This window comes from Tamandua tetradactyla, chromosome 22, assembly GCF_023851605.1.
Source record: "Tamandua tetradactyla isolate mTamTet1 chromosome 22, mTamTet1.pri, whole genome shotgun sequence".
Classification (NCBI taxonomy): Eukaryota; Metazoa; Chordata; class Mammalia; order Pilosa; family Myrmecophagidae; genus Tamandua; species Tamandua tetradactyla.
Genome location: NC_135348.1, coordinates 17,150,287 through 17,176,274, shown reverse-complemented (window position 1 = coordinate 17,176,274; position 25,988 = coordinate 17,150,287). Strand labels below are relative to the sequence as shown.

Sequence of the window (25,988 nt, the reverse complement as noted above, 5' to 3'; positions counted from 1 at the left end):
AGCAGTGGCATGAAAAAAACCTGCTGCAAGTTTCTCATTTTAAAACTTTCTTAATATATGGTTCTGTGCAGTAGTATATCCTATTTTGATCAGAAACAAAATAGGGAGTACGTGTTATTAACATACCCTGGTTTGCTGTGTTTTGTTTTTTACTTTTTGATTGACAAATTATATCTCATAGAACTAGACATAAAATAGTTTTAAATATGGAGTCCCATGTCTTATAATTACATATGCATTTTTCCTAATAATAGAGACTGTCAAATAACCTTAAAAAGTCTTTGTTTTATGACACCAAATGCTTTTGCTTACTGGTGCCTATTCCTGAGTTCTCTCTCTAGGTTGTAGCAGTATGTTTGAGCATGCACTTGCTCCAAGAAAGACATTAGTCATCATTAACAGAAGCACTGACACCAAATCTAAGTGCCTCTCCACAATGACCAAGTGGCAATCATCTTTCTCTTACACTGTCACTGCTGATTAGGATTTTCTTTCATGAAAATTTAATTTGTCCCCCTTTCTGCAGCTTTTTTTCTCATTCCTGAAAAAAACAACAACAGTATTCAAGAAAGACTGCAAATGCAGCAAAAGAACCTGTACCTATAATATGGCTAACGGTATAAAGACTCCAAGATTCTCGGCTAAATAATCCAACAGAAAAACGCAGATTAAGTGAATGATTAATAAACAAGAGAGGAAAAACAATTAATCTAAAAGCAATATTGCTTTAAGAATCTGTTAGCCTCAAGACTAATTCAAGGGATATGCATAAGATTTTCCCCAATATCTTAATTATATAATCCCAAAGCTTCTTTAAGACCAAGACAACAATACCTCAATAGTAGCCATTTTTCACTACATTTAGAATTTGTATTCTCTATCTCATACAAAAGAAGACAGGGGTATTCACAAAGGCATGTCACTGCAAACTTAAGGAAATATTTACGCATCTATAACTTCCATGTGCATTAATCTGTTGGTAAGTAAAAAATTAAAAAATTTAAAAAACAGAAACTTTTAGTTGGACTGGACAAATGAAAACGACTCATGCGGTCATGCAGGGTGCTCTGCAGCCAGATGATTCTACAGCCTTAGACTCTGGTCTGTACAATATCACACTGTTAAACAAGATATCATCACGATAAGTTATTTAAAGAAGTTTTAAAAACATTTACTTTTCTGTTTTATTTCAATTTGCTTAAAGTTTTTTTTTTTTTTTTTTTTAATGTAAGCAAGTAATAGTTTGCAAGGGCCCTGGTACAGCCCAAACTCCCAGTTCTTGTTATAAATATTATCTTCTCTTTATATTATTTACAAATGTTAAAAAATAGGTTGGCTTAAATTTTAAATGTCTAACTTTTTTATATACCCTTTAGAAAATGTGTATTTTTAAGTCAGAACTTGTTACACTTTTGTGTTTAAGAGAACATAAATTATATCTATCTTTAAAGGTAAATATCCATATGAAATGCTTTTAAAACAAAAATCACCTTCACTTCTCTTCAAATTCAGAAACAACTATAATTTATCAGATTTAAAGCATTAAATATTCCCTCTACCTCTATTTTATTATGAAAAATAAAATAAAATGAATTTGAAGGTCAATTAGCAACTGCTTATTGGCTAACACAACACTATTTACAAATGTTTCAAGTTTTTCTTTTTTTCTATTTAAAAAATGGTCTACAGTTAAAACATTTAAGAAGAGATTAAGACTTAAATTGGTTTGTGAGAGGCAATATGTACTACTGAACTTTCATAATAGGGCTATTTTTATTAAGTAAGAAACTAGTCTAGAATAAAAGCAAACTTTTACCACAATAAACTAATATAATTATCCTTGCAGAGTGCATTTACAAAAGATTGGTTTATTCCTAACTTTATTTAACTAAGGAAATATGCTTCTTAAATTTTTAGAAGCTTAAAAGTAAATTCTGATTTTCAGAGTTGCAGAGACTTATCCAAACCAAAACTTCAAAAACAATATAATTACTTATCCTATTGTTAGATCTAGTACATGCTCAAGTTTAGAAATTCGGTTCTATAACTTCTACCCCTCAACCTAAACCTCCAAGTCACTTGTCAGTTAAAGGTTGGGCGATTTATTGACCAACTCTGGATGCATACTGTCAGTGCTGAAGGAAATATGAGGGAGGGTTGTCACTACTGTTCTGGAGCTCATTGATAATGACATACCTGCCTCTGTCACCCATTACCCATACTACAAACTACTTAGACCTAACTGAAAAATCAATACTCTACTTGCACTGGTTCCTGTGGCTGCCTCCTTTGATTGTCAGCTCCTGTCTAGGGTCAGCACTTACATGAAAGGGGCTGTGACTGCCTGATGCTTTCAGGACAACCTAACGATATGAAACTAGCCAACAGAACAGTAAATTCTGTCTCCCTGCCCTCCTCATCAATTAGGCTTTGACTAGGCTTGCCTGTAGAAACCTGACCTTTTAAGTTTAGGTGAATATGGACTAGCTGAACACACCATTGCCCTCAGCACTGAGCCAGGAAATCTACTGACAAGTTAAACAAAACAGAAGGTTGTAACTGTCATAATTTGCATTGCACTTTCACGCCAACAAGGGTGTTATCAGTAGGGGCAAGCCCTGGAACACACAACTCCAGCACCCTTAAGCCACACTACTCATAAATTTTCAAGTGAAGTGAGATAAAACATAAATTCTCAAATAGCAATTCATTTCTCATCTCTTAGTCTTTTAGGCTTGCAACATTGCAAACCTACAGTGTCCATCAACATCTCTCTCACTGGTCACCTGGTACTCCTATCACATTAATGAGGGACTTTCAATGAACACAACACAACAGTAAAAATAACTCAGCTACGGCAATTAAAAAGCTATTTTGGAGATAATTTATAATACAGCAGACAGACTGACTGATCCATATTTTAAAATGAGAACAATTAGATCTCGATGTTATCTTTTCCTGACTCACTTTTCTCTCCCGAAAAATATCCACAAGCGTAGCACAAACAGTAAGTTATCACTTACGTGAAAGGAGGTGCTGAAATTATTCCCTACCATGCTACCCTGCTACAGCATCTTTTACAGTTTGAGGGAAAACCAAGAACATTTGTAAAGTAAAAGATGTTAACACTTTATGCTTGTCAGATCTTCTGATGAAAACAAGCGAAAAGTATGAGAAAGAAGTATAAACTTTCCGTTCCTTAGTGATTCATGTTTTGAGAATCATTTCTCTACTTAGATCCATCTTTAACATAAAAAGAACATGAAAAAATCATAATTTTACAGTAATGTAATTTTTCTAAGGAGAAGATTGACCATTTCCATGCTTGTTTTTTCAAATTAATTGTGAACTTGAACTTTATTTGGCTTCAAGAACTAATATTTACAGAATATCTATTCTTAATGAAAATATCAGAAACACTGGGAATCCATTCAACATTTTAGGGAAAAAACACACTAGCTAATCTTGTGCACACTTTAAACATATACCTATATATAAAAGAATTTTTTCTATATATACAAGAATACACAGTGTTAAAAAGACCTGTTTCATTTTCATATTTGTAAGAGCCCCCTCTCCCACTCCCATCAAGCAATCATTAGAATAGTTTTAGAACTTCTTCCAATTCTCTTTGGTTGTGTCTTGTGACTGGCTCCAACCTATAATTTGTTATTTTTTCCTTAAGTCTAAGTATCAATTATAAAAATCTGTAAGCTTATTCTTTCTAGGATTTTTTCATGCTAAAAGCATAAAGTATAGCATCAAAAGTCTATACTTTTCCAAAAATATTTCTTATTTGAAATAAACTCATAAAGGGATTCACACAACTCTGGTCATGTTATGATAGAAAACCATAGGCTTTTGTATCTAGAACACACAGAAGAGATCATTTGTCCAAACTCATTTCACAAATGAGAAAGTAGTGGGCAGAGATAGTGACTTGAGCAAGGTAACACAGATATTTTTTAGTTCAGTCAAGAGGAAAATACATAGTTTCTTATGTTAATGTTCTCTTAATACTGTCGTACTGCCTCTTTGATTTATCAAGGTAAGCTACATGATAATAACAACCCTATGTATATTTATTTTTTAATACATAGATTTGTGACGCTACAATTTTAGAAAGTTTTGACTAATTCGCAAAAAAGATTGGACAATTTATAGGGCTGGACCAGAAAACTACTATAGAGCAAATAACTATTAGAACAGAAGACCTAATTAAGTATTATTGAAACCCTTTATAGATCTAATATGATGATTAACTATGCATCTGATAACTCCTCAGTCTTTTGTTAGTACCTATCTAATACCAAAGTGAAAAGGTATGAATAGTGTCTGATCCCAGCAGGCAAATCATTTGTTAATAGTCATAGCCAAAGATCAAAGATTTTTCATTCTGTGTAGACTGATTTAGTTCACAGACAAAACCAGTTAAAACATAAGAGAATGACTCTTTAGGATCCAAAAATAATAAAGGAAGATAGAAAGGGAAAATTCAGAAAAGAAACAGACTGGCAGAACCTTAACATCTATATGCCAAGACTACTGATTTAATACCCTAGCTCTATTTCAGATAGTTAAAGGAAAAGTTTCCGTTCCATAGATCATTGAATATTATTTCAATTATTCTAGATAGATATTTTCTATATATATAGATTGGAGCCAATGAAGGATTTTTGTTGTTGTTTTAACCACAAGGAGTCAGAGAAACCTCTCTATGTATCACTTTTACTCTAATTCACAAAGTCTGAAGGAAGGAATAGGCTAGATTTTTAACATTTTCATTAAAAATAACACAAAATAAAAGTTTCCTGTAATCTTAGCAGAGAGTGATGCCAAATTACTACTACTACTACTAATAGAGTATTGTAGATCTAGTATATTTTTAAATAACTAAGATTTTTTTAAATGGCTAATTTTCCTAAGTCCAGCAATACCTACCCATATGACATGATTAACCGATAATTTTAAACATAGGCCCACAAACTGTCTCATATGACCTGAAAGAGATACAGAACATAATGCCAGAACTTACACTTTGAACTAAGTACATCTAAGTTAATAGTAGTTTAGAAAATAGAGCTCACTAAATTATTAACAAGATCACAGTGTAGACTCCATATGAACTGGTTAACCTCAAAAGAGAAAGATTGTGTCCCACTGGCTTAATTTACACTCCTAATCTCAATCATCTGTTTCATAAATATCTGACACTGATCACAAAGGGAATGTGGAAATGGAAATGGGGATAACTCTAAGGTCCTAAGAAACATATTCTACATAATGTGAGCCAATAGTATTATTTTCATAAACAAAGGACACCATACCGCCTTTAAATGATAAAACTAAATTTCATTTTCTTTACCATCAAATTCATTACTGACTAATCCTGACTTTCTGGTATATCTTCTGGAAGTAGTTTTAAAGAGCAGTAAAATTTGGTTTTCTAAGTAGAAAATACCTAAACAAATGACCCACAATTATATAATTATTCCTTAAATAATTAAGGGTTGGCTTTACTAAAAACACCTTTCATTTGCTGAAGATTATCGTGAGTTATGGAAGCCAAAGCTAATAGCAGCTAAAGTCTAATATTTACCTCAGAGTACATTAATAAGTTCAAATTGTTAAAAAAAAAAAAAGGGGGGGGGAGAGAAAGAGAGATTGACTGAGCTTTATTTGTTCTAACTGTCCAGAAAAACTATTTAACTATATTTGAAAATTTAAAAATGCAATTGCTACAACTTAAAAATGTGCATATTTAAAGTGAGAAGAATCTAAATGATCTCTTGGGAAGGCCAAAAGACACATATCAACATAAGTGAGAATACAGCAAATTCAATGAAACACCTTCTGAAAAATACTGAATTAACTTGAATTTTTTAAACATTTCTTACCCCAGCTCAATGAAACAACAGCATTTACTTTTTGGTCATGCTAAAAGTTGCTTATTTCTATTTTTCTGAGTTCAAGTTCTTTACCCTCTCATTTGAACACTTTGGTGAGATCAAATAATATATAATATAATAAAATACTCATATATACAATTCTTATTCAGCTTGGAAAAATACTGGCATACATCATACTCTCAATCTTTTCACCTTACTAAAATAATACATTAAACTTTTATGCTTAAATGATAAAATTACCTAACTGATGCACAAATATAATAATCATATATATTACCCACAGTAATCCAAACAAGCTTAAAAGGCCCACAAAACAAAACAAGTCAAAGTACATAAAACCATTTTATTTTTCAGTGAAGTTGATAGGCTTATTATTTAACACCAAAACTATTATTTTTACCTGATAGTACATTATCTTAAATTCAAACTGTTCAAAAAGAGCAATACCTTTGTAATACAAATAAGAGTTCACAAGGTTTTTGTTTGTTTAAAGCTATTTTGTGAGAGGGGCAAAAAAAAAAAAACAACAACCATGTTTTAGCTGTATGCTTGACCATTTAAAATTATTTACAGCCACTACAATGAATTATTCAAAGTAAACATTCAATTAGTTGTTCTAGATTGATTCCAGAAGTATCAATAGCTTAGAAACATTTTTGCTCTATGAAAACTTCTGAGTTTTGCAAATTTAGATCATTTGACAGAGAATGAAATATCATTTAACTCTGACTTTCAATAGAATTTGATTCATATAATCGACCACGGTTATTAAAGCTTCTTACAGATATTTTGCTATAATTTCTTCAATAAAATTTCATCAACTAAAACAGTAAAAAACTGTATTTGGGTCATTTACTTTTTCTATTTTCACTTAAATAGTTTTTAAATTTAGAGAATTTAATTTACTTCCCCATTCATATTTTGACCACAAAAATTAATTTTCTTCAAAATAAAAAATTCTCAAAAAAATGCCAAATGATTAAGAATATAAGAATAAAAAATTTAGTAACTACATAGATGTTTCAAAGTTAGAGTTTAAAAGACAACAATATAGGCAGGTTTGTAAACATGTGGTCCTTTGTTTCCCAAAAAGTATAAATTCTTCAGAGTTTTTTCCCCCAAAAAAACCTCAATAATCTGATTATTTTAAAAATGATTTTAAAATGCTTTCCTGGAAACAAAATCATATAATCTGAAAACTGTGTACTATCTTTAATAAAGAATATTGAAATATGGTAGGCTATTTCTACATATAATAAAATAAATACCTTTAAAGTTTCAATGATCTGATAAAGAAAAAAGAGTACTCAAGTTTACCTCAGTCAACACATTTCTAAGTAAATATTAGCAAAAAATAAAACAGATTAAAGGCTGTATTCTCTGTGAATGTAAACAGGATTATAACAGTCAGATGTACAGAAGCACTGACTTTAGCCATTAGTTTGGTTTTGCTGCTGAGAAATACAACATGAACTACTGAATCATTTCTTTCAAATTCATACATTTCCTGCAGCGGTTCAAGCTTCATCAGCAGACCAAGAATGTATAAATATGACAGGCAGAGGGCATTAGTTTTTCTTTTTCTCTCATACTGTTTTCCTATAAATGGAAGGCCAGGTTCTTTCTTAAAGCACTTAAGCTTAGGCTGTTTTAAGTCAATTGCTGAGGGAAGATACAATTAAATTTTTAGTTTCATTTCTTTATGTATTTCTCATCACCTTATTTTATTATTTATTTCCAACACCTTATTTTAACACCGTTAATAGTGTTCAGTTCTGTTTCTAATTTTAAATACGCAAAGGTCCTCAAATTAAAATATACCATGTATTAGTAGTTATTATTTTTATTTCCAAATTTCTGTACTCATAAACATTTCACTACAAGAAGAAATTCAATTAATATATTGAATCATGACCAAATAAAAATAGGACCGTATTTGCAATCTGAACATTTCTCTGAACCATAAACATCAACATTTCTCAAAAAACTAGCACAGTAATTGCTATCACTTGATCCATTTTTTTAAAGAGTTGGAAGATTTTCAGACTAAAGTTTTAAAATAACATATTTTAACTTGTAGTAACTAAAAATATGCCCCACCTTAGTATTAGTATTACCACCTATATCCTTATCAAATGTTCCTAATGTAATGGTGATGGTGAAATAAAAGTCTAGAGAAGTCTGAAGGTTATGGGCTACCTGCAAATTTAAAACAAAAAAAAATCAAAATCACACCCTGAATGCCCTCTTTCCCTTTCAGGGAATATACTGTAGCCAGCACAATACCATAGCTCTGGGCAGAAGCATGCTGATGTTGGCACTGCCTAAACCAAACAAACAAGATGTTTAACAGTCAAATAAAATGTCTTGAGCCTCCCTAATGAATTTGTCAAGGACCATCAGATTTCGCTCCCCCTCCTTTGCCTCATTAACTCAAGTATGATGAGACGGATTATAACAAGAGAATACAGATCAATCGGTCTGAAGACTTCAAGTGGCTTTTAGCCTCTAGAGTTTCTTTCTCTCACTTGGTCTCCTTTAATAGAATACGGTATCTCCTGCAGAAGGGGCTGCCACTTCGTTTTAATACACCATCAAGGGGCTGCTGATGGACTTCTACACTAACATACATAAAAGCAGAGGTGACAAGGGCTCTTCAATTACAGCCTCCTCAGATACCGTTTCCCCCTTCAATTATTCAACCAGAGGAAGAGCGGATCCGCAAACACGTAGCTCAAGCTTCTCGGAGAGCCCAGGCGCCCGAGCGGGGCGGGGGGCGACCGAGAGGGGGTTAAGGATGGAGAAGAGAACTAGAAACAGGGGGCATTATTTGCTGGAAGTGTTTAAGTTTATTGCTCGAATGATGTTTCTAATTAGTACCATGGCAATAAATTAAAGCCGCCTTTGTTTAACTGATTTATTATTTACTAGCGCATCAATTTTAAACAGGGAAAATTGGTAATGAATTGTTTTTAAATAAAAACATTTGTAACGTTTTCTCATCCTTCAGTCTCTGCATGTAAAAGTGGAGAAAAGCGGGGAAAAAGAGTGCGACGAAACTTAGTGTTGCTGGGCAGCCTGGAGCAGAGAAGGAGTGGGGTGTCCGGAGAGTGGTGGCGCGAAGATCAGCACAGTAAGGGCCACCCCGCCCGAAAAGGGAGGGCGCGGGCGGAGGGCGCCCGGCGCATTCCCCAGGATCCCTGGCCTGCGGCGCCGCACAGGAGCCCTGAAAGTGGGCAACGGCAGGTCACTCCGGGACTGTTTACAAACACTCCCAAGAGCATCGTGGGCCCGGCCTGCCCACGCCCGAAGCCTTTGCCGATCCCCGGCCAGAAGCGACCGAGAAGCAGCTACCTCGAAGGTCGGGAGGGATAGCTCCGCACCCTCTAGCCCCGCCATCAGTCTCCGCCCAGTAACTGTTCCGGGAGAAGCAGCTACGGATCCTGCCCGGCAGACCAGCAATTGCCTGCAGCAAAGTTCAGTTATAATACCCAGAGCGCGAGTGTGACCTGCAGGAAATCGCCCGGTTACCAACAGGGTCCAGACTTCCCACCGCGCGAATCCTGAAGGCATCTCGGCTCCTCCCCATTCTTCAACCGGGAAGCGTTCCGGGACGCAGGCTGCTTCCCGCAAGAAGGTAGGAGCCAACAGAATTGCCCATTCTCTGCCACACCGGAGAAATTGCCTTAAGCTCTGAGTCCCAGAGTTTCGAGTATACTTACTTCAGACTGTAGTTTCAAACGTCTCACCACTGAATACCGATCCTAAACAATAAATCCGATTTGATTAAAACAAACAAACAAAAAAGCCAACTATTTCTTTAGAAGGGATCTTACGGGTAACGACAGTGGATAGGTGGAAAGACACCGTCGGTCAGCTTCAAACACGTAAGAAAGAATCAGGGGGCCCAAGTGTCTGACATCAAGTAAATGGGGGAAAATTAACATTCCCTATGCATAATTGGTTTCAGGTTGATCTGGTACGGTTTTAAGAGTTGCAGCAAGTCAAGCCCTCCCGAGGCTTCCCACGTCGTTCCAAAGCCGCACTATGTTGTTTTGCAAAACGAAGTCTTCGCCCAAATGGCTTCATGGATTCTTATTTCTATCGCATAACCCAGGCTGGAAGACAGCCCCCGAAATCAAACTAAAAATAATCTCATTACTTGACGTGTCTTGAAAAGACGCAGATTGCAGATTCTTGAGGTTCAAACATAAACCCAATATTAAGTAAATAAAAAAACGTTATAGCTTAAAAAAAAAAAACCCATTAGAACCAAAATGCTACAATGGGTAGAGCATGTATGGAGGATAAAACATATACTAAAGGCACATGCATGAGTTTCACTGAAATGCCAAGGGAAGTAAGCCAACTGGATAATCACTAACAGGGTAATTATAGATTTTAGCACTAGTGAAGCCTTTTTAAAGCAAATGCCAATAATGAAAATAAAATCATTTTAAAAGTGAAATTCTGCTGCCTGAGAATATTCAAAATTAAGTTTACAACATTAACATTAAAAAAAAAAACTTTCACTAAGGTTCCTCATAGTTTCCGAACATTTTTTAGTTTAAAACAAGTTTAATGGCTTATTTTAATTTAAAAGGATATCCTACAAAATTCTACCATGTATAAATTTGCACAATTTCTCAAAGCTTAATAGAGGTATTTTCCCTCTATTAACTAGTTAGTTCTTAAAATGTCAAAATAATGGCATTAAATATATCTGAATCTTAATTGTGAAATAATTATCAAACAAGATGCTTGGACTATTTTTGCCCTACCTTCTTTCTTAATAGCAAAAAGAAATTACTGAACTGAGATTTATGGTCATAAAACTTCACCCTATATCCATTCCACCCCCACTGGTGTACATATAGAACAATCACATGGCAACAATGAGAAAGGAGGGAAAGGGAAGGGAGGAACACTTTGCAAGAGAAGACCTAGAAGAATTTAGGTTCTTTCCCAGACCCCACTTCTTTTTCCCATTTGCCTCCAAGCCAAAGTAATATTTGTTAGAGTTTGCACCTCTTCCTTCACAATGCTAACAGATTTTTTTAATAGACCCTTCTGAACCACTGCTACACCCTCACATTATTCCAGCCATCTCCAGGAGAGTCCCGTCTAGATAGTCTTTCTCCTTTTCTTCCTCGAAACTGATAGATCAAGAAGAGGAGGCTGTAAAATATGCGCTAGCATTTGGTTTGTACCATCTCCTCCCATTTTCTTACTTCTCTCTTTACCCCCTTTCTTTATCATGTGCAGCAGTGGCTGCTACCGTCCGCAAAGCGTGCATGTCTTCTCTCCCGGATTGGCTAAAGCACTGACAGCTCTGAGAGCGATTGTAAGAACTGAAGCTCCACCCCCCTCATGATGGCCCTGGGACCATTCATAAACTAAATAATTCCAGGAAACAGCGAGGCAGAGAGAGAGAGAGAGAGAGGCAAGAAAGAGAGAGAGAGAGACAGAGAGAAAGAGACAGAGACAGAGAGAGGAGAGTCAGAGGCAGAGAGAGACAGAGAGAGTGACAGAGAGAGATTGGAGGGAGAGGGGAGCGGAAGAGAGATTGAAGAGGGATAGGGTGAGAGGGAAACGTCGGAGAGGAGGAGGGAGAGAAGACTCAGAAAGTGGAATCGGTACAAGCAACCTAAAGGGGGAGGAAAAGAAAAACCCTGACTCTTAACTACACCCCAGATGCAACGCAAGCAACGCCTTCATCACATTCAAGTAGATTTTGTGAGGGTCAAAATTATAGATTATAAAGCAGAAATGAATATCAAACAACTTCCAGCGGTTTGCACCTAGGGAACGACAAGAAGAACCCACTACAAACAAACAAACCCAGGCGAGAAAACGCCTCCAGTAGTAAAAGGGAAACCGCGACAACACGACCCGCGAAGAAGAGACGAGACCAACACGCCGAGAGCTTAGAGCGCCTGCAAACCTCTGAGTGTACCGCGGACTGAGTTGCACTTCGCTGCTCTCTACTGCTCTCTGGACATTAATTACATCCTTCACCTTTCATTTGGGGGAGGGTGAGGAGAAAGAGAGTCACCAGCACTAAGTGAAGAAGTCCTACCAGTGTGGAAGAGAAGTTTAAGAATGAAATACTGAATGTTTCGCTTTTATTTTTAAATTTACTTTGGCACTTAAAAGAACGCATTTCCAGATTTCTGAGCATTCTCTTCCATTGGCTGCAGAGATACAAGTCTAATCCCTCGGTAACCTGATTTTTTCTCTTTCATTTAATTTTTTTTTTTTTTTTTTTGCCCTTCATCTTTTGCACACAATCATCTTTATTTTAAATATCAAGAGAAAACAAAAAGTTCCAGCAGGCACTTTCCTTTTTCAAAGATCACCACTTCTTTTGTTTGCTTTTTATTTTCTGCAAAAGAAAAAAGGTTTCGAAAGACAGAAAAGGGAGAGCCGGCAATAGCATCAGTCGGTCAGCCCAGGTGGAAAACAAGAGTGAAAGTGGGGCTTAGGGGGAGCGCACCGCCTCTTTCTCAAGCGGCTGGGCTACCACCAGTGCGTGAGCCTTGGATCCCTCAACGTATTGCGAGACGCCGGTGTACAGCCCGGACCTGTGCCCCAACATGATCGCCGCTCAGGCCAAGCTGGTTTACCAGCTCAATAAATACTACACTGAGCGTTGCCAGGCGCGCAAGGCAGCCATCGCCAAGACCATTCGAGAAGTCTGTAAGGTGGTCTCGGACGTGCTAAAAGAAGTGGAGGTGCAGGAGCCTCGCTTCATCAGCTCCCTGAGCGAGATCGATGCCCGCTACGAAGGGCTGGAGGTCATCTCACCCACCGAATTCGAGGTGGTGCTCTACCTAAACCAGATGGGCGTCTTCAATTTCGTGGACGACGGCTCGCTGCCCGGCTGCGCGGTGCTCAAATTGAGCGATGGGCGAAAGCGAAGCATGTCTCTTTGGGTCGAGTTCATCACGGCGTCCGGCTACCTCTCAGCACGGAAGATCCGCTCGCGTTTCCAGACACTGGTGGCCCAGGCGGTGGACAAGTGCAGCTATAGGGATGTGGTTAAGATGATCGCCGATACCAGCGAGGTCAAGTTGCGCATCCGGGAGCGCTACGTGGTGCAAATCACTCCCGCGTTCAAGTGCACCGGGATCTGGCCTCGCAGCGCGGCGCAGTGGCCTATGCCCCACATCCCCTGGCCAGGCCCCAATCGGGTGGCGGAGGTCAAGGCCGAAGGTTTCAACTTGCTCTCGAAGGAATGCTACTCGCTGACCGGCAAGCAAAGCTCGGCGGAGAGCGATGCCTGGGTGCTACAGTTTGGAGAGGCGGAGAACCGCCTGCTGATGGGCGGCTGCCGAAACAAGTGTCTCTCGGTGCTGAAAACGCTACGGGACCGCCACTTGGAGCTGCCCGGCCAGCCGCTCAATAACTACCACATGAAGACGCTGCTGCTGTACGAGTGCGAGAAACACCCACGGGAAACGGACTGGGACGAGGCATGCCTCGGCGACCGGCTCAACGGCATCTTGCTGCAGCTCATCTCCTGCCTGCAATGCCGCCGCTGCCCTCACTACTTTCTGCCCAACCTCGACCTCTTTCAGGGCAAGCCCCATTCGGCCCTGGAGAGCGCTGCTAAGCAGACCTGGAGGTTGGCCAGGGAAATTCTCACCAATCCCAAAAGCCTGGACAAACTATAGGGTGCTGGGGACTGCTTGAAAAGCGACACAAACGGGCGCGCTTTCTCATATACACAACACAGAACTCAGCGAAAAACAGCGGAAACTCCGGACACAAACTTTTATATAAACCATCTGAAAGAAATAGAAATGAGGCAGAAAAGCTTCCTAAGGAAACAGAACGAGGGCAAATTAACCACCCATTCAAAAAGAAAAATGAAGAAAAAGAGAAAAAAACAGATTCTTGCACAAAAGTGATCGTTTTCTTCCAAACAATGTGAATTTAAAAGGTCACACAAAAGAAGAAATCGGGCTTTGCCTTCACAAAATGAAACCCAAGGTACATTTTCAAATCAATGTATAGTAAGTAGTTTTCCACCTTTCCCTCTTGCCTTTCTCTTTCCTCCGGCCACCTCCCTTCTTGCTTCATTTGTTATTGTTTGCCTGAATGTTGTCACCAAGTGAAAAAAAAAATTATTTAACTATATGTACAATTTCTCTTTAAAAAAAGTTTCACTGATGTTAAATGCATCTCAGTGCCAATGTCAGACTGTGATCCTTCCTCTCTTGCACCTCTATCCTCACCCTAAGCCGTCTTGTTGAAAACAATAATAAAAATATTACTTTAACTTTACATTGACTGTTTTGTGCATTGTTCTTAAATGAAGGCAGGTGAGATCACAGGGAAATAATTTACAATGTAGATATGTGAAGGTGAGGAACTAAATACAAGAAGCTTCCATCTGAACTCTGATTTGAAGAGTTTATAAATACAAGCTTATTCTGTAGATTTAACCATACAAATTCCTAGAAGGGAGAAAATATTTTTACCGAACTATAATAAATATTTTTGCTGTAGATTTCAAGATTAAAAGTTGTCTCATTTTCACACTTGAAAAAGACAACAATATGGAGGAATGGATTTTTAATCCTAATTTTTGAAACAGGGAGAAAACTTTCACGTTAAAAATTAAGACATTTGCTTTCTTGTGTCACAATTTTTTAAAAATTCAATCTGACTCTAAAATGCAAAGGAAATAATAGTCAGTGAACACTTTTCCTTCAACCATTTATTCTCTTTAAGCTTTGAATAATAAAAATTAAGTCATCACCAAAAAGAATAAAATGGTTATAGTAAACTCTCTCCTCTCCCCAGTGGTGAAGATATGCACAATCCAGATTTTTAAATGAATTCAAATTTAAAATGGCTCAGCTCTAATTCCCATAACTATGATCATTTTAATCAAATTTCTAGAATTATTCTAAAGCTGCTTAGAGGCAATTAAAACAAAAACAGTTCTGATACCATTTTTATGAGCAAAGAACAATTACTCTTCTAAGAATTTACAAATAAGAAAAAAACATTTTTTCATTTTCTGCTTCACTGAGATGACAACCCAACATACTCATTTCAACTTTAATAAAAGTTTCTTTTTAATGCAAGAAAATAACTCCTGAGATAATAACTAGTAAAACTGAAAGCATACCAAAGAAACTTTTTTCTTCTTTATATTGGAGGTAACTACATATTCCATTAAATATGCTAACGATGAGGCACAGGTACAGAATATGTGTCAGATGTTATCCTTTAATATTTAAAATTTATTCTCTGAATTTAGCTTAGTTTTTAATTTATTGAGAAAATTCATGAATCTCTCAAGAGGGGAGAGAAAAGTGTTCTGAAAAGCAATTTGAAAGACCCAAGGAAGAAGTATGAGTGAGAAAAGGGGTGTACCGAGGGATGAGCTGCATATTAGCAGAGATAGATAAAAAGCAAGGAAGGTACTCAAGGCTCTAAAACCTAGTTCACGAGACAAAACAGGCTTAAACTGTAAGACTACTATTCCCTGGTAAAAGTAGTTCTGTGGTAGAAATAGAAGTTACTACATTATCAGTTCTGAAATTATCTCCATTTTTTTCAACCTATATTTATTTTCTGGACTCTTCTTGTAGATATAGAACAAACTCACTATAATACTAAAGTTCAGATAAATACACTAATTTTTTGTAAAATAATAAAAACAAACTTACTCCCTGGGGAAAATGTTCTAATTTTTAAGAACATTTTCAAAGCAATCAGTATGTATTTACATATATAATGAATAATTTAAAGGAAGAGTGTTCAGTTTAAAAGAAAAAAATTTATTTAAATGACCATTTTTTCACTCACAAAAGTAATTATAGCATGAGGCACATCTCCCTACAACTACCTCAGAAAAATAAAAAAGTTAAGCCTCAATAATACTAATAAAAAGAAACAAAAATTCTAATTCAATATCCTTTCTTCTTCCTTATTTAACCTAAGGCAGCTATTGCCAACAAGGAAGAAAATAGTGCAGCAACATAAATTTCCTCATTTACAAAATGCCTAAAGAACCAATAGACATACAAAATCAAAACTCCTTCCAATAATGGGCTGAAATTTTAAAAAATATATAAATTAGCAGGAGTTTTTGTTTCTGTAATGTTAGACAGGTTGTAATGGTACAAGACAGTTTCTGTGATTAGACTAAAAGATCTCATGTTTCACAAGCAACAGGGGAAAAAATTAATTTAATGATGCTGCATAGAATAAGATCAGAGAGAAATAAAAGTTAAAACTTCCCCCAAAGGAACAAATAACTTCAAATAACCTAATCTCAAAGATTGGCAAAGGTCCCAATTTGGAAAACAATTCATTAGAGACATCTTTAAATTAAATCAACCTTTAGAATTTTATGCCATGTGTATCCAAAAGCATAATAGAATATTCTGAATTAAATCTCAGTTTCTCTTAAGCTGACAAGCTACCAGAAATGTGAGAGCTTAAGTAATTTTTATTACCTTTCTTTCCAAATAGAAATTAAAATACATTTTCAGACCTTTCTGCCATGTAGCAAAGCAGAAAATTTTTCTAGTTGATGGCATTTCAGAATTAGTGTAAAGTTTTCTCTATATTGGACTAGATGAATTACCAAGCTCAAAACAATAGATCCATCATAGCCTTCCTGTCACACAGACTATCAAATCCTGCTTTAATAAAGGCAACAATATTGAAACAAAGTGCTAGAAACATGCAATAGATATATGATTTGTTTGTAAAGTGTTTAATAAAATTATAACATTTTCACTAAAAGCTACTTTAACAGACTTCTCAATTGTTAAGATTTAATAATTTATATGATAACAAAACCAGAAAAACTCCTATCCTCCTCCTAATAAACCCAGACTACATACATACATGAATACACATATACATAAGCTATCAGCCTGCAAAAGAGATTATTCTATTTTTAAAAACAATTTCTTCTTCTGCAGTCTCTTTTGGTCTTTTTAAAGAGACTTCCCTCCCAGAACAAATTCTACATTCACTCTCATGGAATGAACCTAATTTTGGCTCTGCCACAAACATCTCTTAGTAAAAATAAAGTTGTGAAGGTCTAAAAAGTAATCAGAAAGACATTTTAAAGGGAAAATTATATTTTTATTTAAGAATAGGAAATTATACAGTATCATAAAATCTACTACAGGTAATGGGAAACGGAGGCATCTCACACACACACACACACACACACACATACATACATATGTGTGCGTGCACAACAACATAGTAAGTCATGGAGACAAAGCAAGGAGAGTGATATATTGGTATTACATCCAGAAAACATAAAGACTAAGCAAAATGATTCCACTCTCAATCTCACTGAATTTTGTAGCTTAATTCATTCCGGACCCTGTGAGGCAAAATATATTTATAGACAATATTCCCTGAGGTTCCCACCCTACACCCTACTACTCTGAATGAGCTAATGATAAATGTAATTAAGTGGAAATTACTTTTGACTCTAAATGAACTTCAATAACCTAACTAGCTATAAGTGAATCATAAGCTTAAAAAGATAGCTGCCTTTCATATGTAAGCAGAGAAAATTCAGCAAGAAATTAAAACAAAATGACCGATTTTACCAGTACCAAACCTACCCAACAGTAGCTCACCATCTATCATAAGAAAAAAAAAATTCCATAAAGATGAAATTCCCTCCTCATCTCTCACCTTGGGGTCGATTTTCTTAAAGTTAGGATCCTCTTCATCTACCTCAAAATAGAGTTCGGAGGAGGTGACAGAAAGTGTGCCCTTCACTACAACAGAAGGGGCCACAAGCTGAGCTGGTGTGCTCAGGCTAACAGGACCTGCCAAAAGGAAAAGACAAGCTGCACAAGTTGGAATGACATTTTCCAAAAAATCAAGCAGATTCCATCAGAAATTTTATTTAATTAATTTTCTTCTCACTTCTAATAACCAAGCTGCCTCCCAATTCCTTCTACATTTACATATTCTGTCCAACCCAAATCTTCCTCTAAAAATGCAAAGTTAGGATTCTCATAGTAGAAGATTTATAATAGGCAGTTAATGATTACTGTAAACTAGGGTGTAATTATTTTACAGGGAGTCTGCAAAGCTTTGCTGCTGGCTTCTTGGTAAGAAGATGGGTCTGTCTAAATAAGTCCATACACATTCCATTTAGAAAACAAGCCTCAGGCTATCAAAAAACATGGACTGACAACCAGGAACAAGGAAGCCTCAATAGACTTCCAAGGCCAGAGGTTAGCTTTGGAGTTTGGCTGAGGCATGACTACAAAAAGATCACTAGCTTATTGGTGAGGTGGGAAATGTTAAACCATATTCTCTGACAAAGATTTTGTGCAAGGTTGACACAAAATCTTTTCCATAATAATTTTACCCCATGAAAAATTGGTAAAATACTTCTTTTCTAAGCCTTCTTTTCTAGTTAAATATTGTTCACTGCTTCCAAATCTAATATTGGTATAGTTCAGGGACTCTGGGAGTAAACAGCTGGAGGGTGGGTTTCCAAGTGAATGAATTTTTATTGGAATAATCAAATCTCCACAGGGCTTATCAAAGAGACAAATCAGACTGCTACTGAAAACAATAGAATCACTACAAATAGAACAGCATAAAGTATATTAACTCTAAATCTAAAATAAGGACTAAAACTAACAATTTTATATATTTATGTGGATATAGATTTAGTAAGAATTTGAAATCTCATGTCAATTCTTCATTGCACTTATCCTATAGGGGAAGTAAATAGCAAAAAAAGATTGGCACTTACAGTTAGAATTAATATACTGCCTATAAACAAGGTGCACCTATTCAGGTAATCAATGGGTGAATAAGTGTTTCAAAATTCAGATGAATTGACATTTCCATCGATTGTTAGAAGGGTGATAGTCCTTAATCTCACATCAATCTTAATGTGTGCCAGCAGGACAATAGAAGAGATGCTCTGCGGAAATCAGAGCAGGCTTTGCCCTCTATTCCCCATGTACAAATACATTGTGTTTGCAGATGGGCAGGAGATAACTGCAGAACAGCCATGATTTCCCAAAGCTCATCCCTATAAATGGATGAAATAAGCAGCTATGTGTTCTTTTGCTGTCTCCCTTTGCCCTCTGTACATTAGCATGTAATTCTGAGAAGAAATAACATTTTTTCAATCACTCTCAGACATTCAATTACAGGGTAACCAGACAGCTGCAGGAGCTAGGGCAGCCTAGGTCCTACAGAAGACCCCTGACAATTTCCACTTCATTTCTAACCCACACCACTTTATTAGTGTGGATTACTTCCTAATCCTATTTTCACTGTCAAGATTATATAATTAAACTCCCCCTTTCACCTCTATTACTGTATGAATGCATTACTAGTAGCAAGAATAGAAGCAAAATAAAGGAGGATATGGGTATGGATTTGAGGGAAAAGGCTAGAGAATAGTAGTATCCACCCTACTCTTTACTCCCACCACAAATCTCTTAACAGTGTGCCCCAATTAATTTTATTTTACTTTCCAGAGAGGTTTACAATCATCAGAAAAGATCCATCTTCTATTTTTGCTTTTTATTATTAAGCTGCATGTATCAGAGGTTGCAGATGTGTCCCCAAATGAAAGAGTTCTCAAATTTTTCTCTTTAATATCAAAATGGACGATTATGTAATTTTTTACCTATAGAAATTACTGTAGGATCTTTCAGATTTTCCTCTTTGAGGGGCAGAGCAATAGCCATCGAAGAAAAAAAATCCATTTAATGAATGACTAAAATTACAGGCTAACCAAGAGAATTTTTCCCATAAGGGAAGTAAAACTGAGAATCTGTACAATGCAAATCAAAATTCCTATACCAAGTAAAATATGTGAATCCTCTGAAAAGCCAGGGCATTCTTGGAATTGATTTTTTGAGAGAGTTAAATACACATGGGCACTGCATGTTCACTAACACCTGTATACCAAAGCAAATAGCTCATCCGCCTCCAAGATTTATTTACAAAACATAGGCAGAATTTTTACTTATAGACCTCACTTCACAGACATTAGGTAACTCCATAGTATGGGTGAGCAATTTTGTTTTAGTGTCGCTGCTTTTAAACTTCTTTCCTTCTCAGTAGAAATTAATCACAAAAAAAGAGAAGCATAAAGAGATTGAATAGAAAAATAAAAGGGAAACAGGAGACAATAATGGGAAAACTGTTTGGAAGAACAAAAACAATCTTTAATTAATATAATTGTGGGTCTGAGCTTGGTAGCGCTAGCGATCTAGCTGAAAAAGTAGGTGATTAGATGCTTATTGGCCGAGAGCTAGCTGAAATATCTGTACAACTAGTGAATTTACCAGCGAGATTCTCTAAATCTTTCTCATCCACGGATGACAGAGTATCATCGTCGCCTTCCAGGAGGATCTCGTTTTCTGAGTTCTGATTTCCTAAAGCCTGACTCTTGATGGACTGTTTTCCTTTAGCAAGGATATCTTCATCTGCAGCTGAAATGAAAAGGAAACAAAGCTGTCTGTCACCTCTGAGAAGAGCAGTTTGGTAGAGGGGCAGGGGCCTGAAGTAAGGGTAGATGGCCAAAGATGGTCAATCATTTATGTACAGACAGAATCACCCACAGTGGGGAATGTGATAGGGATAGCATACATGCACATTCTGACAAATATGATTCCCCAAACCTAGTCTAATGTTTCCCTGAACAAGCACCCTAATCCCATTAAATCTAAACCCCACACTGCTCACAGAACCATTTATTTACTTATAGTTAGGGCAGGAGAGGTTCAAAAACAATACTTTTCTGGAAATTACTAAAATAAATCAGAACCTAGTTTTTAGAAACAATATCCACTTACTAAAAAACAAGAAAGATGGATTCATTCTCGTGAATAATATTATAACAACAAACATTTTGAAAGGGTTGGGGAATGTCTGTGGAAGAGAATACAAAAGTAGGAAGGGTCGAAGCTGAGAGCAATTCACAGCCAATGAGGATTTAGGCCCAGATAGTGAGGCCATATCTGACATTAATAAAGCTACAGCAGCTCTCAGAAGCTGCATTCTCTTCCCCTTTACTCCACCCTCCCACCTTCCTTCACACTACCCTCCCCCACACGTTCACCACCACCACCATCAACCCCTTAGCCCTTACACAAATACCCAAGAGCAACACAGTGTGGAGGCTCAAACGCTCAAATGCTACCTCCTTTAGTTTAAACTAAAGGGCTAAGGTACCCCAGGGGTAAACATAACAGAAAGACTAGGAAGACAGGCATCAAGGCAAAGGACCTTATTCCCCCTGAACTGGAGCAGCCTGTGGAGAGGATCGGCACCAGTGTCTTCAACTACTGTAACAAGTCAGTGACTGTAAGAGGAAAGAGGGAAAGGGGACACCAAATCTAGGAAGTAAAGAAGCTCTGTGGAGCACCTTCAGCCAACAATGGGACCGAAAAGTGAGCAGACGTACAGCTGAAAAGACAAAACACTAAAATACAAATTTCTGACTTCTAAATCTCATATCCCTCCAGGTTGACTCTTGTTGCTTGGAGCTGTTTTTTTCTTAAGAAAAGCTTTACTAAGTCCTGGACTATGATTTTTAAAAGCACACATGTGTGCCTCTGTGTGTGTGTGCATCTTTTTCAAACCTTATTTTTTAAAAAAGTCTTCGCTACACTTTTGACATTCCTCGTTTCCAGCTAAGGAAATCCCTAAGGTAAAGCACCTGATCTGCCCAGGCGTCAGCTATTGATATGGAAATCGGCTGGCTAGGCTTTTTGATTCACTGCAGTTGCTGCTCCAAAATAAGACCCAACACCCAGAAAGGAGAACGCAATCAGTTTGTAACAACACAAATAATATTTACCTATACAATTTATTCTAAAATGGTTAAATTGCACATATTACCTGGTTGGCTTGGCAAGTCAAAGTTTCTTTGTGTTTAGTAGTTACAGTCATTTTAATGTTAAACATTTATTGTTATCATATTTATTGTGACTTCACCATGTATACCACTTATGTAACCTAATCTTATTTTCTTTAATATGAGGGTCTCAATAAATACTCGAAAAAATACTTTAAGGCATCTAATCAATATAGCTTTATTTTTAAAAAAAATCTACAAAGGAATATAATTAACTACTAATTTAAGAAAATAGTAGTGTAAGTTTTTATTGCATTGTTTATATTTCAAGTACTGCTACTTCTTTACTCTGAAATCAAGAAGACTGCCCTGAACAAGATCTTTACAACTTACTATCCGCTTTACTAAATACAAATTAATCCCTGAGAAATACAAAAGAAAATACTATCTTGTAGATTTTCTTATAAATACAACAAATAATCAACTGCCAGTTAGACTTTAGGGCAGAATCAATATGTTACATTCTCTTTATTTCCTGGGTTTACAATTCCTTCTTCAACAGAGAAGTAACATAATAAGGGCCAATACTCCATATCACTTACCATGTGCCAGGGAATGTTCAAAGCACTTTACATATTTTAACTCATTTAATTCTCATAAATGCTCTACTAATTCCTCATTTTCAGATGAACAAAAAGGCTGGGAGAGGTTATGTAACTTGCTCAATGTAACAGAGCTAGTGAGAAATGGAGTCAGGATAAATCTAAGCAGTGTGGTGCCAGAATCTGAGCTATTAACCACCATGCCATATTAGCTCTTATATGTAAGCAAAGGTAAGAAAACGAAAACAACTACCATATACATTAATGTGTATGTGATTTACTAATTAGTTTGGCAATTCTTATGTTCCCCATAGTGTTTTTTAAAAGGTTAAATCAGAATCATAATAAATATGCAAAGGATAAAAACATTTATTTCCAAATCAAAATTTGATGAACATATGCCAAACATATCAGAAACAACTAACTTCAACAACTAACTTCAACAGCTTGCTCTTTACTTTTTCTGATTATTGCCACACATGTCCTGAAGTACCAAGAGCTTTTTTTTAGTGGGGGGAGGGGGTTGGGGAGGGAAGGGAAGATACCTTGATCTGCAAAAATTTACCAAAAAAGAGGCTCAGTAGATAAATTCACATCCATTTTTAATGATCACCTAAATGTAATTTAAGTTAGCCCTTCTAACTGGAATTTAAAACACTTAATTACATCTCATTAAGCTGACCCTTATATTAAAAACAATAACTTCTGAATGGAATAAAACTTTATGAAAAAAATTGTAAAGTACTATAGGTGTACTGCATGCACAAAAACACCCTCTTTAATTTACTTAATTACTTATTTTTACAAGCTCAGATTCTGGAATTGTTCAACCTCAACTGAAAAACCTCTTGTCATGGAAAATATGCAGCTTACTGATATTTAGAATGGTTTTCCTGTAATTAACTCCCCCTTGAGGATTTTAAGTTAGCAGCAATAAAATTACCAACAGTACTCTAACACACACCACATGCGCTGGTGTTCAATTCTCAGTGGTCTAATAGCTTTCTCCTAAAGAACTTTTTTTTTTTTCAAAATTAGAACAAAACTGTCCCAAGCATAAAATAAAAGATAATTATCATGTTTATGTGTGCTGGAAAAATTATATATTGAACTTTCCTTTTCTTGATACTCAATCAACCATTATAAACACATACCAACTATTTTGTTATCTTCTGCAATTATAATGTACAATAGTCTAGAAATTCAATTGCATAAAGTCAGAAAATACTTTTAGTTCATTTTTAAAGCTTCATTCTGACATTTGCTGGCTAATAAAAATGTAACTAAAATGATTATTGTTCACATTTTTCATATCACTGTTAAAAACTAATCTCATCTTTTTTATAGTTTAATATTTATCCCAACTTAATAATTAAACAGCAATTGTTACATAACAATTGTGAAAATGCTTTCTTTAAAACATGATTTTTGGTTCACTGAAGCTAAGAGGGCCCAGAAAGAGGCTGGTCCTCAAAATGTGTACTTAAAGTTCTTTGGCCCTACTTTAGAGCTAGCTGTGGGCCTGAGTTGATTTATCAACCCAACACAGGCTAGGAAAGAAAAAACACAGCAGAAAAACAATACAGAAAAATCTATGATATAAAAATCCCCTTTTAAAATGTCCACTGAGCCAATGAACTAGAATCATTAATAGTCCATATTACAGTAAAAAAAAGTTTATACTTCAAGAAATAGTCCATTTTATTTTAAAAAATCACTAACTAGAAAAATAAAGTGATCTTAGATGTTCATAAAATAAATATGGGTATACACTTAGTATGATGTGAAGCACACATCATTACAGTATTCTGAAAAGGACATACACAGATTATTTTATAAGTCACTCTTTTCCTAATCTAATTAATTCCTCTTTATAGTTGATGCCATTTCCAAAGGGTTCCAAGTCAAGAAAATTTACTCTACAAAAACTGGTGAAATTACAAAGGACAATTAGGAGAATAAGTCAAGTGTATCTCCTATTGATCATTGGTACCCCAAAAGTTTTAGAGAGAAAACCAAGCATACGTTGATTACTTAAAAAGAAGTAAATAGCATCTGAAATTACTAGAAAATGTCATTATTTAGAATCTTTATATGGTCTGTCATTCCTAGCAAACCAGATGATTTCCTTTTATCATTTCAGATGCTTATAAGATACTCTTAGAACTATGCTGAATCCTTCTCAGATATTTCTATTAGTATGTCCAATCTCTACAAAACAAAAATATCCTGAATTCAATGGGTACCTTCTGTTAAACTGTTATAGTATTTGAATTAAAACCAATCTTTCTACCACTTAAAACGCTTTTTATGCACCTTTAATTTGAATATAAAATTCCCATTATGTTTAACAATGAATTTTAGAAGACAGCATAGCACAATGATATGAAACTGAATAGCAGTCAATCTGGGCTTTAATCCTATATCTACCATGAATTATGCATAGCCTCTGGTCCTCCGTTTCTTTATCTGTGAAGAATAAAGTTGGACTAGACTTTAGCCATAGGTTCCTTCCAGATTTAAAGTGTTCTGATGATAAATAAATGACAAATGGACTCTGTGCATTAGGAAAATATTAAGAACGATTACAAATGATTTTTAATAAATTCTAAAACTATAAAATGGAAGGAAATGCCATCAAGAATCAACTACCCACCTTCGCTTGCCATAAAGAATATTTAAGCAGAAGTATTAATTTGAATTTTAAAATATGACTCAATTTCTGCAAATTCTCATTACAACGTGACTTTTATAAATAACCACTTTGGCGGGTCTCTTTGAAAAATTACCTAAAGCTTTTTCCCCAAGCAAGTTAATGTGAACTTGGGAAGGGCAATTAAATTGTCAGAATTAAAAAATTTGTTTTTAACTAGAAGGTAGCCAGAAGTAGAGTCATGGGGCTGGTATTGATCGCCTGAACAGAGAACATCATTCTTCAGGTATTTACTCTGCCACCTTTACACCAGAGGCTTGCCTTCAAATCAAATCAATCTACAAAACTGATGGCTCTTCCTACTAAAATATATAACTAATCTCCAACTGCACTTCTATTTAGATGTCTTCCTATGAAAATGATAATATAGTTCATGACGTTATGAGATTCCACAGTTTTATTATATGCTGTCTCCTTAGGTAAATCATTATAAAATAAAAAGGCAATGAGGCCATAAAACAATATAAAACTGGCACACGATCTTCAGAAACAGCTATTTTAAATATTTAAATTCAATGTTGAAATACAGTATTTATCCATGTTAAATTCTATAATTTCAACACTTTTTGATCATATTAACTATATTGTTTTGCATATATAATTGTTAATATGTTTATTTTGATTAGCTTTCTTATTGTACCAAAAACATAAAAAACATAAAACATTAAAGAATTAAGCTTGATTACAGAATATATGACCATAAATTATGCTGACATCAAATCTATAATACAATCTATATGCTGAGTTCCAGAATTATATAGTATTTCCATATTATTTAAAATAAAAAATATACAAAGTATGATTAATTAGAGCTTGAATCTTTCAAAAAAAGTTATATTAAAGATGATATGTCTCCTTAATAGGACTACTAACTCATCTCTTACATATTTGTTTAGTTTGTAAACTTACCTTTTATTGCAGGTTTA

The 25,988-nt window shown here is 35.7% G+C and overlaps 2 protein-coding genes across 6 annotated transcripts in view; one reads left to right on the top strand and one right to left on the bottom strand.

Moving 5' to 3' along the window:
* LRBA (LPS responsive beige-like anchor protein) overlaps window positions 1–25,988 on the bottom strand; it is a 1,037,640-nt gene that overhangs the window by 393,941 nt on the left and 617,711 nt on the right. For all 5 annotated transcript variants that reach the window (XM_077139839.1, XM_077139840.1, XM_077139843.1 and 2 more), the window contains 2 exons: window positions 20,234–20,380; window positions 17,598–17,734 (listed from right to left, as the gene is read on the bottom strand). In XM_077139839.1, the coding sequence (XP_076995954.1) occupies window positions 17,598–17,734; window positions 20,234–20,380 (284 nt within the window). The remainder of the gene's footprint in view (window positions 1–17,597; window positions 17,735–20,233; window positions 20,381–25,988) is intronic.
* Window positions 11,330–14,165, top strand: MAB21L2 (mab-21 like 2). Its single transcript, XM_077139845.1, has one exon. It carries the CDS (start codon window positions 12,506–12,508, stop codon window positions 13,583–13,585), a length of 1,080 nt encoding a protein of 359 aa, XP_076995960.1. The 5' UTR covers window positions 11,330–12,505; the 3' UTR covers window positions 13,586–14,165.